The sequence below is a fragment of the Canis aureus genome, chromosome 4, assembly GCF_053574225.1.
Source record: "Canis aureus isolate CA01 chromosome 4, VMU_Caureus_v.1.0, whole genome shotgun sequence".
Taxonomy (NCBI): Eukaryota; Metazoa; Chordata; class Mammalia; order Carnivora; family Canidae; genus Canis; species Canis aureus.
The window spans coordinates 52,464,434-52,478,991 of NC_135614.1; the positions used below are offsets into that span (position 1 = coordinate 52,464,434).

At 37.5% G+C, this 14,558-nt stretch overlaps 1 protein-coding gene and 1 pseudogene across 3 annotated transcripts in view; one reads left to right on the forward strand and one right to left on the reverse strand.

Moving 5' to 3' along the window:
* The window catches only part of TTC1 (tetratricopeptide repeat domain 1), a 46,746-nt gene that overhangs the window by 23,119 nt on the left and 9,069 nt on the right, over positions 1–14,558 (reverse strand). For all 3 annotated transcript variants that reach the window (XM_077895675.1, XM_077895676.1, XM_077895677.1), the window contains exon 3: positions 405–465. In XM_077895675.1, the coding sequence (XP_077751801.1) occupies positions 405–465 (61 nt within the window). The remainder of the gene's footprint in view (positions 1–404; positions 466–14,558) is intronic.
* Positions 1,751–4,261, forward strand: LOC144311890 (transcription factor BTF3 pseudogene; annotated as a pseudogene).

Below are 14,558 nucleotides of genomic sequence, written 5' to 3' on the forward strand. Positions count from 1 at the left end.
CTTAGGCCATGCTAGAACCAGTGGGCCAGTTTTTATAGCATTGTTCCAAGTGAGAAAGGGGGACCCTATTTTTACATCAATGAAGCAACCAACCTTTTAATGTTCCAGGTTAGTTTTCCAAAGCATCAGCTGAAGATCTGCTCTCCTACCATCTAGATTGGTAATGGATTATAGAAAAGAAAAAGTATGCCTGTGCCAAGGGATATATGGTAAGTGGTCACCATCAGGTGAGAATGATCTGGACCTGCTGAAAACTGAAATTCCAAGTTGTTGGGAAACAACAATGTACTGTTAGCAGTTTAGATTTGCTAGCTGTATCTAAATGTATTTGGTGTTTCTTCACACTCTAAGACATAATGAGGAATCAAGATGACCAGACACCAGGGCTGAGACCAGTGCCTTACCTCCTTTTTTAAACTGCACATTTCCCTCCTCCTTTAGTCTAGTGCTCTCTTCTCTTCTTTTCTGCAAGAGATCCAACAATTATATCATTTCTCACAATATGTTAAAAGTATACAAAAAGGTGAGCTTTCATTAGGCTACTTAATAGGCAGCAACTTGACTTTGTTGTTTTTGTTTTCCAACTTGACCTTTGAGAACTGGGTCAGTTTTATCTAAATCTCAAATAGATACAGAGAAACACATGGCCGTCTGGCTAGTCATCCATTGCATTCTTGATGTTTAAAACACAAAACCTAGGTTTCCTATGTTTACAGCAATTCAGGTATCATTTAATTTCTATTTACTCAAAATCAAACTAAATGACATACCCACTGGCATGCACACCACCATCAATTCAAATTTTTAATCTGCTACTTATTAAATGTGTGTTCGTGGACAAGTTCCAGATCTTTCTAAGCCATGGTTTCTTTATCTAAAAAAATGGGGTTTTATAGTTTTATGGGTTAATGTGATAATATACATAAAGCTTCTAATACAGTGCCTGGCAAAGAGGGGCTCCATAAGTATGAGCTATTACTTTTTTTTTTTTTTTTTAAGATTTTACTTATTTATTCATGAGAGACACAGAGGAGAGAGAGGCAGAGACACAGGCAGAGGGAGAAGTAGGCTCCCTGCAGGGAGCCTGATGTGGGACTCCATCCTGGGTCTCCAGGATCATGCCCTGGGCAGAAGGTGGCGCTAAACCATTGAGCCACTCGGTCTGCCGGAGCTATTACTTTTCTGTAAAATTAAAAAATAAATAAAATTAAAATAAATTAAATTAAATTAAAATAAAAAATAAAATAAAATAAATAAAATAAAATAAAATAAAATAAAATAAAATAAAATAAAAATAAATAAATAAATAAATAAATAAATAAATAAATAAATAAATAAAGCAAGCAAGCAAGCAAGTGGGTTATGTGGCTTAGGGCGTGAAGAAGATATCTGGTATGCCAGCAGAGTGCACTATAGGGAGCAAACTTCATCTGCAGGTTCAGGGCAATGTTCTGTCAGCAGACCAACCCTGTGAAGTCTGAAGAAACCCAGACAATCTCTTGCTTCTGAGCTGCTTCTCACAACTCTGAAATTCACACAGATGGCCAAACACCCATTCTACTCAAAGGCGGGCAGAATGAGTGTTACTCTGCCGAGCAAAGATGGCACATGCTGAGTTCTTGTGTGCTTTCAGCCCTGAACATCTTAGCAATATGGTCGGCACAAGCAGAACTGCCAGAAGTGTCAGCCTGCCTCCTTCTGAAAGAGCTTGAAAGAGGAAGGAGGGAGGGAGGGAGGGAGAATGAGAGACAGAGAGAGAGAGAATGAGAGAATGAACCTCCATGAATCTCTTCCTTCATTCTTGGAGCTTCTGACTAAATAAAAACTTTAAAGGAAGGAAATATAGCCAGCAGGGTATTTCATGCACAGGAGAAGCCTGGAGCCTGAACAACTGGTACTCTTAAGATTAGGAACCAAAGTAAAAATATTATGTCTTTGTAGATTTGTAAATATGCTGCTGAGACAAGGGTGTGTCCTAAATACTTTATTGTTACACGCTAGATGATGAATCTCAGTAAAGAAACTAAAAGGTGGGTATAAACTGAATCTCATTTTTATAGTATCTACTATGTGCCAGCTGTATGGCAGATACAGTATTTTAGATACAACTTCTGGAACAGAGCTATTCTAAGGGAATGTGAAAAAATAATAAATAAGTAGTAATGGGAATAAAAAAAAAGAATATGGTCACATTTATTTAGTATTACCTAGGTCAGAGGTGCTAGGATCATAACGTTCTCTAACGGAAGCTAAAAGACTACATCTTAGGTAAAAAAAAAAAAAAAAAAAAAAATTAAAGAGGGAAGATTCACTGGAAAGATATTGGGGGCTCACAGAATCACTGGGAGACCTAAAACACAGGCTTAGAATAAAAAGGGACTCAAGGTAGCTCTGTTAAGTCCAGAAACAAGAAAGCATTATCTTTTAATCTTCTGCAGAGCAAAGGAAATCATCAACAAAAAGAAAAAGCAATCTAATAAATGGGAGAAAATATTTGCAAATCGTGTATCTGAGAAGTGGTTAGTATCTAAAATACATAAAGAACTCATACAACTTAAAAGCAAAAAAAAAAAAAAAAACCCCAATCTGATTAAAAAATGGGCAGAAGATGTGAACAGACATTTTTTCAAAGACAACATATGGATGGCCGACAGGTACATGAAAATACGTTCAACATCATTAATCATCAGGGAAATGAAAACCAAAACCACAATGAAATACCACCTTATACTTGTTAGAATGGTTATTCTAAAAAAGACGAGAAATAACAAGCATTGATGAGGATGTGGAGAAAGGGGAACCCTTGTGCACTGCTGGTAGGAATGTTAATTGGCCTAGTCACTATGAAAAACTATAGGAAGGTTCTTTATTTTTTTTAAAGATTTTATTTATTTATTAATGAGAATACACAGAGGGGGTGGAGAGAGAGAGAGAGAGAGAGAATGAGAGAGGCAGAGACACAGGCAGAGGGAGAAGTAGGCTCCATGCAGGGAGCCTGACATGGGACTCAATCCCGGGTCTCCAGGATCACGCCTCGGGCTGCAGGTGGCGCTAAACCGCTGAGCCACCGGGGCTGCCCAGGAAGGTTCTTTAAAAAATTAAATAGGGGTGCCTGGATGGCTCAGTCGGTAAGCATCTATCTGACTCTTGATCTCAGCTCAGGTCTTGATCTTGGGGTCGTGAGTTCAAGCCCCCCCTCTGGGCTTCATGCTGGGTGTGAGCCTACTTAAAAAAAATTAAAACCAGAACTACCATATGATCTACCTTCTGGATATTTAGCTGAAGAAAATTTAAAAACTAACTTGAAAAAAAAAATAAAAAGCTAACTTGAAAAGATATATGCACCCTTATGCTCACTGCAGCATTATTTACAACAGCCAAATACGGACACAACTTAAGTGTCTGTCAATGAATGAAGGGATAAAGAAATGGTGGTGCAGCCATCATTTCCAGCCTCTCTCTAGCTGCCACCTTGCATACTCACATCTATGCAACTGCATCTCAGCTGGTCTGCCTGAGTCCCCCTGAACACTAGCCTTAGTCCCCTGCTCAGTCACATTCCCAGTTGAACAAAATTAAAGAAACTATTATGGACCAGGAGAAACTTACCAAACTGTAAGCACACATACACATTGATGGGAAAGGAACTGCTCACTGAAAGAAAGTAGTTCACAGAATGGCTACAGCAGAGGATAAAAAACTTCAGTTCTTAAAGAAGATAACAGTAAACAGTATTTCTGGTATTGAAGAAATGAAAATGTTCACACCAAGGAACACTGATCCACTTTAACAACCCTAAAGTTCAGGCATCCCTGGCAGCAACCACTTTCACTGTTCCAGGCCATGGGGAGACACAGCAGCTGACAGAAATGCTACCTTGTGTCTTACACCAGTTTGGTGAAGACAGTCTGACAAATCTAAGGAGACTGGCTGGAGCTCTGCCCAAACAATCTGTGGATGGAAAAGCACCACTTTTTATTGGAGAGGATGAGGATGATGAAGTTCCAGATCTTGTGCAGAATTTTGATGACGTTGCCAAGAATGAAGCAAACTGAATTGAGTCAACTTCTGAAGAAGACAAAACTTAAAGAAGTTATTGAGAGCTGATATTTTATATTATGACTGTTTTTTAAAATTGTCCATGGATCTGATAAAATCTAGATCTCTAATATCTTTAAGCCCAAGTCCCTTGGACACTGCAGCTCTTTTCAATTTTTGCTTCTATACAATTCATTCTTTGCAGCTAATTAAGGTGAAGAAGCCTGGGAATAAACTTTGAAACAAGGTTAATAGAGTTTTTGCCTCGTTAAAAATTGTGTGGTATATGTATACACACACACACACACACACATACACACACACACAATGGGATATAATTCAACCATAAAAAGATGAAATCCTGTCATTTACAACAACACGGATGGATCTTGAGGTGATTACCCCAAATGAAATAAGTCAATGAAAGAAAGACAAATATCTTATCATTTCTCTTATATGTGGGGATCCCTGGGTGGCGCAGCGGTTTAACGCCTGCCTTTGGCCCAGGGCACAATCCTGGAGACCTGGGATCGAATCCCACGTCGGGCTCCCGGTGAATGGAGCCTGCTTCTCCCTCTGCCTGTGTCTCTGCCCCTCCCTCTCTCTCTTCTCTGTGTGTGACTATCATAAATGAATTTAAAAAAAAATTAAAATTTCTCTTATATGTGGAATCTTAACAAAACACAAAAACATCCCAAGCTCATAGATACAGAGAACAGACTGGCAGTTGCTAGAGGCAGGGTTAGGGAGACATGGGTGACAGAGGTATGAAAAAAATAATATTAAAAATTACAAAACAATTTCAATTAAGTAAACGTACAACCTAGGTAATAGCAAACTCATTGCTACTTTTAAATTCATGCACACACACATTATGCATAATTGGCCAATAATGTTCTCATAGTGAAATGAAAAGTTGGTTTGATAGAACATGTATTAATGTCGGGCAGCATATTAGTAAGTTAAAAGAGATCATACAAATAAATGCATAACAGGTCCTAAAGGTCTTTAAAATATTTTAGAAAGGTTATTTCAAAAACAAAAATTCTTTAAAGAACAACTCATCAAGTTACTACAGCTTAAAAGTAATCCTTTAAGAACATTCAGTCTCCTTTGTTTTAACTTTAATTTCAAGCTACTTTCTGATCTATATAATCTGTTCTCCATTGCGAACTCATCAGGAATGTTTTATGAACACAGACTGGCACTCGGACTGCCAGACCAGACTCCTGTGTATGTGTGTGTGTGCAGAATTTAATCATGCTTTGGTAAATTTAGAACATTAAGATACCAGGTAGGCAAAACTTAGACCCAAGATATACCCAGAAGGAATTACTGATAATGGCCAGCCTGAGTAGGCAGCCTGGGAAAAGCTCACAATGTCCTTTTCCCCCTATTTTTTTAAAATTAATTTTGAGTGTAGTTGACATACAATGTTATATTAATTTCAGGTGTATGACATATGTTACATTAATTACAGGTGTATGAAGATTAGGTAAGTTTAAACATTATGCTATGCTCAGTGTCTTTAAAACTAGGTCTAAAAAAAAAAAAAAAAGAAAGAAAACTAGGTCTAAAAGTTGAACTGGCAAAGGGAAGAGATCCGGAACATATTTCTGAAGCCAATTATTTGAAGGAAGGCATTTTATTTTTTTGGCTGATAATCACAAGTCAGTGGCCCATTAAGCAGTAAACACTGGAAAAGAGCTGCTGCTTCCACAGATTGTGTAAATTGAGGATTAATGCAATTATCAATATCATGCTGAACATCTCCTTGGAAACAGCTAAAAATAGCACTTTCAGGAGAAAGCTGCACTATCTCCCAGCTATGCCAAGAGACAAACTTGATTCCAGTACAAAGACTAAGGTTTATGCTGCTGCTGGAACATTCTCTTTCTCCAAAAGATGGCATGCATATTGTGTAATGTTACTGGAATCCAAAGACAGATTTTACAGCAAATAAGTGTTACTTAGCATGCTAAATGCCAAGAGCATACACACATAAAAGAACTAGTAGTGCTGACATTCAGCAGCATCATAAGGTTCATACCATCCTAGATTCTGGTCTAATGCGGTTAGGAGACCTCTCATGTCTCCACAATGTTTTAAGTACTCTCTATGCCCAATGTAAGGCTTGCACTCATGACCCGAGAGATCAAGAGTCTCATGGTCTACTGACTGAGCCAACCAGGCGCCGTTCCAACAATGTCTTTTAATACATTCCAGGGGCCTCACAGAGAAACATGTGCTCTAGAATATATTTCCATAACAATGGAAACCAAAGAAATCTTACAGGGTTCTTTACTCAATAGTCCTCCCCATCACTGAAAACTCAGGGAGAAAGAGTGACATTCTGCATTATAAATCATCACAAGGGCTGTCAAGGAAAACCCCAACAAGATAATGCTCTTGATGAATGGAGTTTATTTTGTTATTACCACAACTGCAAGTGTTTCTGCCTGGTGCTCAAAATTTAATATAACTTATATCAGTATAGTATTTTACTTCTCAAAATCTAAACTCATTTGCTTTGCAAGGCAATTCTTAGATGTGAGTATGAAAGTATTAAACTACCCATTTTATAGGTAGGAAAATCAAGACTCAGAAATCTCACTTGGTTTTTTTTTTTTTTAAACACTACATCAAACTTCTATTCCACTCTACTCAACCTCATTTCTCATTACCACCCAACACAAGTCCCTCCACTAGACAGTCTGATCTCTATTGTCTCTCAACACCCACCATGCTTATCCTTCATTCCATTCCTTTGTTTATGGATCCCCACCTTAGAATGCCCTTTTTTCTGTATCTTCTTCCCAACTGTCCAGATTTTCCTGTTTTCAAGTCTAGCACAAAGCATATCTTCTCGTCAGAGCCCTTTTGCTTCTTATCCTGCATGATCTTTCTTTAAATACACTGTACATTAGTACCTCTAATTTGGGGATTCAGTTTTGCCTCACAGATTATATATATTAAAAAATATTTCTGTGTGTATGAGATAATTTTTTTAAACATTATTTATTGAGAGAGACAGTGCATGTGCACATCAAGGCAGGGAACAGAGAGAGAGGGACAAGCAGACTCCCTGCTGAGCTGGGAGCCTGATGCCGGGCTCAATCCAGGACCCTGAGATCATGACCTGAGCCGAAGGCAGACACTTAACTGAGCACCAGGTGTGCACATACACACATACATATATATAATAAAACCATCACAGAATGTTTGGAATATTACTTAATGCTTAAATGGTTTCATGGGTACAAAACACTGTGCAGCCCTTAGACCTAGGCAAGAGGGACCCCTGTCCAGGCCCTCAACTAATTGCACCTTTCCTCTCATAGGGCCCTTTTAGACTATGCTCCAGCATTTCCTGCCTAAGTCTCCCCAGCTCACTTCCAGAAGCTGCATGAGCCTTTGCCTGGGTCTGTCCTAAAGGTGGACTTTGCAGCAAGTGTACATTATGCTCCACGTGCAAAACTTCGTACTATGCCTGCTCCAGCCTTGGAATCAGCTATTTCTCCAAGGAGCCCTGGATCCTTTTGGTGGGGAATGGTATTTGGAAAACAAGATCTGGATGCTAGTATGTTTCCCGTTACTAGTGAGTCACTGTTTTTAGGCCCTCTCTGTAAGAAACACAGTAAATACATCTTTGAAGGAGAAAAACACAAAAATCCCACGTCAAAGAATACATACACATGAAATCTTGTATGTAGTCATACAAGTGAACACCACTGGAGTCTTCCTCATCTTTTCCCACAATGAAAACTCTGGTTTCCAATAACAGCAATATATCTACTCATTTGCTCTATCCTAAAACCAACAAAAAAAGTTCTGAGGGTAGTCCGGGTGGCTCAGTGGCTTAGCTCTGCCTGGGTCTGATCCTGGAGACCCGGAATCGAGTCCCACGTCAGGCTCCCTGCATGGAGCCTGCTTCTCCCTCTGCCTGTGTCTCTGCCTCTCTCTCTCTCTCATGAATAAATAAATAAAATCTTAAAAAAAAAAAGTTCTGAAATTACAACATGAATATCAGTACTCTTAACGAACCTACTATGTAAGTTCAAGATTTCATTGCATGAAATGAATGAAGTTCAAACTTCATTCTAAAGTTTCATTCTAACTTTAGAATGTATCCTACTAAGAGTGAACAGCCAGAGTACTGCATCCAAAGTTATTGGAATTATCTTTGCTATGTAATCAATTTGATATAGTTATACTGTTTCTGTAATCTATTTTAAGACTTTCCCCCTTATCCTTTCTGGTTTAATTTTAATATTTTAGTGTGTAAAATATTTACACAGATCAAAACTCACTACTGGGTAGGACTTCTGATGTGGCAAAGTGAAGAGGTTACCAAATCCTCTAATTTAAAAAGCAAATATAAACTGGACAAAATAATCAAAATCAACCATTTCAGTGTCCTAAAAACTGACTAGAAGCTTACAACTAAGTGAGTAACACTCATGAAAAATTATAGAACTTCAGGAAATAACCACGAAATCTGTGGCTTATTTGCAAGGGACTGCTCCTCTTCTTCCTCCCAGCATTTGACACCGTAGTTCTAATACAGCAAGGTAGGCCATGAATAACCAGCAGTTCCACTGTTTGAGAAGGCTGATATGATTCAAAGCAGAAGGTAAAACAATCCATGCCTAGTGGTATTGTCAGTAGTAAGTAGCAATCTGAGTGGTAAGCAAACAGGGAAAGTCAGAGGTTCTACTAATCTGTGGCTACAGCCCTGGCTGGGCAAACTATGGACCCATGGACCAGACAGAAATATAACAGGTAGATAGAAGACACAGAGAAGTACTTGACAAGCTCTTCAAATACCCCTGATGGACTGGATGTAGTGTACATTCTTGGGAAGAATGAAGAGGGCCAAATTTATTCACACACCCTTGTCTTATCAGGAGCCTGTACATATATGCTGAGGAGACACAAGTCCAGCCAGGGCAGAGTTGGAAATTTCCTAAAATTGTAATATACTTCTAAATCCACAAACAAATCAGTAGGTGGAAGCCTTGTTGGTTTGAGGTGTTGGAACATAATCTCTGACCAGTTACTGGCTGACCACTAAACTGTGCAGAAACAGGAGCAATCCCAAGAAGGCCAAACTTAAAAATAAAAACAAGGACAAAAATAAAACCCAAATGAGCAGACCTGTCAGTGGCCACATATTGCAGGGGAAACAGATTGCACAGCTTAAGTTGAGGTAAATCACTAAACAAACAAGTTGATAAAAAAGCAACAACAAAAATAATACAAGGAGGGTGTGGGAAGATACTAGAATCCAGAGATGCTACAGTATTACTTAAAATGTCGTTTTAACAAAAAATTTTAAGATATCAAAAGAGATAGAAAAGCCTGACCTACAATCAGGAAAAAAAAAAGTTAAGAGGAACATTGAACATTCAGATTTTAGATCTAGCAAAGACTTGAAAGCAGCTATAAATAAATAGGCTCAAAGAACTAAAGGATATTGTGTTTGAAGATTTAAATGAGAGCATGATGACAATAATTTAAAAAACAGAGAGAACCATGATAAAGGGACATAAATTATTTAAAATGAAGAAACAGTTGAAAAGTCCAAAAACTGAAATGAAAAGTTCATAGGAGATTTGAATTGGCATGAAAAATAAGTAAACTTGAAGTGAGAGCAAAAATGAGGGCAGAAAAAGCATAGGAAAAATGAACAGAGCCCTCACAATATGTGATGGGAGTCCCAGAAGAGAAAAAAGGATAAAACAAATATCTGAAGAAATAATGGCTGAAAATTTCAAAATTTTTATGAAAAATATTAATCTAAAGATCCAAGAAGCTCAATGAACCACAAGTACATAGATCCATACCTAGAGACACCAGAGCCAAACTGTTAAGACAAAGACAAAGAGAAAATCTGAATGCAACAGGAAGAAAACACTTATCAGGTATAGAAGAACAACAAAACTATTAGTGTTATCTGATTTCTCACCAAGAGGCCAGAGGCAGTTGTGATAACATACTCAAAAATGCTGAAAGAAAAAAAACTGCCAACCAAGAATTAGATATGCAGCTATACCTCAAAATGAAGGCAAAATAAAGACATTCATGGATAAAGACAAAATGTGCTTCTACCAGACCTGCCTTACTAGACGTACTAAGGGAAATCCTTTGGACTGAAAGGAAGTAACACCAGATAGTAACTCAAATCTACACGGAGAAATGAAAAGCATTAGAAATGGTAAATACATAAAAGGCTCTATAAATATATTGTTTTCTCTTTTCTTAAAGATTTATTTCTTTGAGAGAGAGTGCGTGCATGCACATAAGTGGTAGGAGCAGAGGGAAAGGGAGAGAAAATCTCAATCAGACTTCACGCACAGCATGGAGCCCAATGCAGGGCTTGATCTAACAATCTGAGCTGAAACGAAGAGCTGGACACTTAACCAACTGCACCACCCCAGTGCCCTATTTTCTCTCCTAATTTCCTTAAGAGACAAAAAGATTATACAGTAATTATGATATGGTTGGGGTTTTTTTTTTTTTTTTTGGTTGGGTTTATAACATATATTGATAACACGTATGTGGCAATGGTAGCACAAAGGAGGGGGAGGAAATGGAATTACACTGAATCAAAATTTCTATATTTTACTGGAATTATGTAATATTAAACTAGACTGTAATAAGGTGCATAATGTAATCCACATAGCAACCACTAAAAGAATTTAGCTAAAAAAGTTTAAAAATTAGAAATGTTAAAATGAAAAAAAAATGTTAAAATGGTACACTAAAAAATTATCAAATATAAAAGAAAGCACTACATTTTTTCATCTTTAAAAATTAAATTTTAATTTTGAAATATTTTTATCCCCTTGCTATCAGGAATTAAGGCACTTGAAAAGATGACACTGCTCTAGAACATGTCATCTAGTCCCAGAGATTTCATCTCTAGTCATTTTGAGACCTATGTTAAAAAAAACCTTTACCTCACTGAATCAGGGACTTACACCACAGATCTTTAGTTGTTCTTCTATACATAATCTAAGGCCATTTTCCATTGAATTAGTAAAATGTGTCCTTTGCTGATGGATCAATTCAATTTGCAAATGTTTAAAATCTATTCTTTGCCTTCACAAATACAGGTATGCTCAGGATCTTTAATTTTATTTTCCAGGGAATGATTTTCTTGGCTCACAGGGCAAAAGAATTTTTCTTTATTTTCTTTTCTTTCTTTAAAGATTTTTTCTTTCTTTCTTTCTTTCTTTCTTTCTTTCTTTCTTTTTTTTTTAAATTATTTTTTCATGAGAAACACAGAGAGAGAGAGAGAGAGAGAGAGAGAGAGAGAGGTAGAGACACAGGCAGAGGGAGAAGCAGGCTCCATGCAGGGAGCCTGATGTGGGACTCAATCCCGGGACTCCAGGATCACGCCCTGGGCCGAAGGCAGGTGCCAAACTGCTGAGCCACCCAGGGATTCCCCCAGGGCAAAGGAATTTCATATGATATAGAAAATTATACTTAGTGATAAAAGAACTTTGAAATATTATATTGCAAAACACCATCCCGACAACACATTTCTATACTTTAATCAATCCTTCAGTTATTTTTAAATCTCATTACCACCACAATCTTCCAGTGGTGATCCAACCTAAGTGTAATTTTTTTTTTTTTAGTAGGCTCCATACCCAGCATGGAGCCCAATGCAGAGCTTGAACTCATGATCTTGAGACCAAGACCTGAACTAAGATCAAGTTGGATGCTTAAGCAATTGAAACATGCAGGCGCCCCTAAATGCTAAACTAAGATTTTAATTGATAATCTGACAAAAAAGTAGGAGGTGAGCATTTGGAAAAGGATACAAACTTAGTCCAAGTTGATATTAAAATATAATTAAATTGTTGAGGCAAAGATGGACTTTTAAAAATGTTGTTTGGGGGCTTGAGTGTTGTTTGGCCTTGAGTGGCTCAGTGATTGAGCGTCCGCCTTCAGCTCAGGTTGTGATCCTGGAGTCCTGGGATCAAGTTCCACCATCAAGCTCGCCTCAGGGAGCCTGCTTCTCCCTCTGCCTGTGTCTCTGCCTTTCTCCCTTTCTCTCTGTGTCTCTCATGAATAAATAAAATCTTTTAAAAATTTTTTTAAAGAAAACGATGTTAGGAAAATCTGGTAGTCATCTGGAAAACAATAAAATTAGAATATATTTCACACCTTACACAATAGATTCCAAGGATATTGGAGGTCTACATGTAATAAGTGAAATCATACGTAATGGAAGAGAATATAGGTGAATTCCTCTTTAATCTCTGTGAGGAATAGCTTTCTGTAATTCAAAATTCTGGAGAATTTAAATTGATACAATTTTCATCTTGGTGTAAACTGGCAAAAATATCAGAAGGTACTCTTCATTCCTTTATTAATCATCAAACCACTACCTTGTCCTGGACTAGGGAATAGTCCATATAGTTAAGATCAGTGAATACAAATGAAACAAGTTAGAGGTTTTAAGTGTATATCCCTTCTATCATTAAATGACAAAAACCTGAATTAAATACATTTTTATAAATTCTCTTAATGATCCTGAGTGACCATGTGTTTATTAACAGACAACAGGGAAAAAACCAAAAGGTTTACACCAGCAAGTCAATTTCCATATTGTAAATCTATCAGCAGCTCTCTGCTTCCCTCTGCAGTTTTGCAAAGTAATTGCTACAAAATAAAAAGTGTCAAGCAGTGTAGACAGAGATCAACCACAGCTGGGTCAAAATAGAGTGTTAAAAGAAAAGCTACATACTTGCTAAAGGGCTGGAAAATGGAGGCACATAAAACAAAACTTTTCTGCTTTGCTCTTATCCAGAGTGGGATGAAAAAACTACACACTTAAAGAGCTAGAGATACCTGTCCTACAAAGCATCCTGAAGGGAATTCCTTTGCCATTAAAAAGGAAAAGCTTCAGTTTTGTTTTCTTTGAAATCAGAATCATTTGCTTCACACACACAGATACATTTTTTCTTTCCACAAGTCACTTTTAGAAACCCTCTAGGGAGTCTGGAGGGAGGCTCTCTGGATTGAAGCTGTAGTTAGAACCTGACCTCTCATTAAGTCCCATATTTGTTAGCAAAGATGACTGCTCTATGAGGAACTAATTTTGGAAATATTTCCATGGTTCTTAGCTCAAAAAATTCTATTTCCCAAAATTCAACTTAATAGAAATAATTTCCTTATTTAGCGCTGCTTAAATTCTGCCCAACAAGTCTTTTTTAGATGTCAAGCACAGATGAGGGTAAAAAAAAAATCCCATTGGTAAACTCTTCTTTTGATATTAGATGCAGTTAGTATACTAGGTACACTTGTGTTTTGGAAGCTTGGTGGTATGTCAATCTGGCTTCCTATTTCACAAAGAGTGGCCACAGTTCTACTTGTATCAAAATGACCTGGGGATGCTCATTAATAAAGCAGATTCCTGGCTGCCACCTACAAGTCTGTGCTATCAGATAATTCCCAGGACTTCGTATGATTAATAAATTTCCTGTGACTCAGGCAAAATAAAGTTTAAGAACCAGTGATCAGGGATCCCTGGGTGGCGCAGCGGTTTGGCGCCTGCCTTTGGCCCAGGGCGCGATCCTGGAGACCCAGGATCGAGTCCCACATCGGGCTCCCGGTGCATGGAGCCTGCTTCTCCCTCTGCCTGTGTCTCTGCCTCTCTCTCTCTCTCTGTGACTATCATAAATAAATTAAAAAAAATTAAAAAAAAAAAAAAAAGAACCAGTGATCATAAACATAAAGTGATCTTCCTTAATAAACACAGGGAAGACTGAATGCCACTTTAACTGGTTCATCAGTAAACAAACCACAATTATCCCACAAACTTACAAATGTTTTGGAGTAAACATTTTGGAAATATTATTTCCCCTGACTTAAACTCAAGATCAGAAATCTAAGGTTCCTTCCAATTCTTAAATTCTAGGACTTTATTTGATCACTTGTCAAGAGTGTTCATTGAATTCAGTACTAATAAACTTCAAAATTAATAAATTTGGCAATCTTAGTTCAAAAGGATGCCCATTAGAAATGAAATGAAAGGGAAACAACAAATCAGAAGTTTTCTCATAAGGTTAACAGAAGATGCAAACCACTATAGAAGTTACTGAAAACTTTCGGGAAGCAACCAAGAGAATGATCCCTGCAAACGTGCCCACTGTTAGTGGCAACATTGAAAACAATTATGAAAATAATGCAATGAGGTAGCAGAAACATGGAAATTAAAAGGATTAAGTACTGTAGGATTTAGGAAAAATGAGAGATAGGGAAAGAACCGATAAAGAACTTCTGTTCCAAATCAATACTTCAATAATGGTTCCTTGTTAAACATAAACCATCTTGAAGGAAAGAACAATCCTTTATGTTTTCAGAATAAGGGAAATGTTTTAAAATCCCAGAAACCTTGTGCTCTGAATACATGTTCACCAAGCAACAAGCTTTTTTTTTTTTTTTCCTTTAAAGATTTATTTGAGAGAGAGAGAGAGAGAAAGCCGGGGAGAGCGACAGAGGGA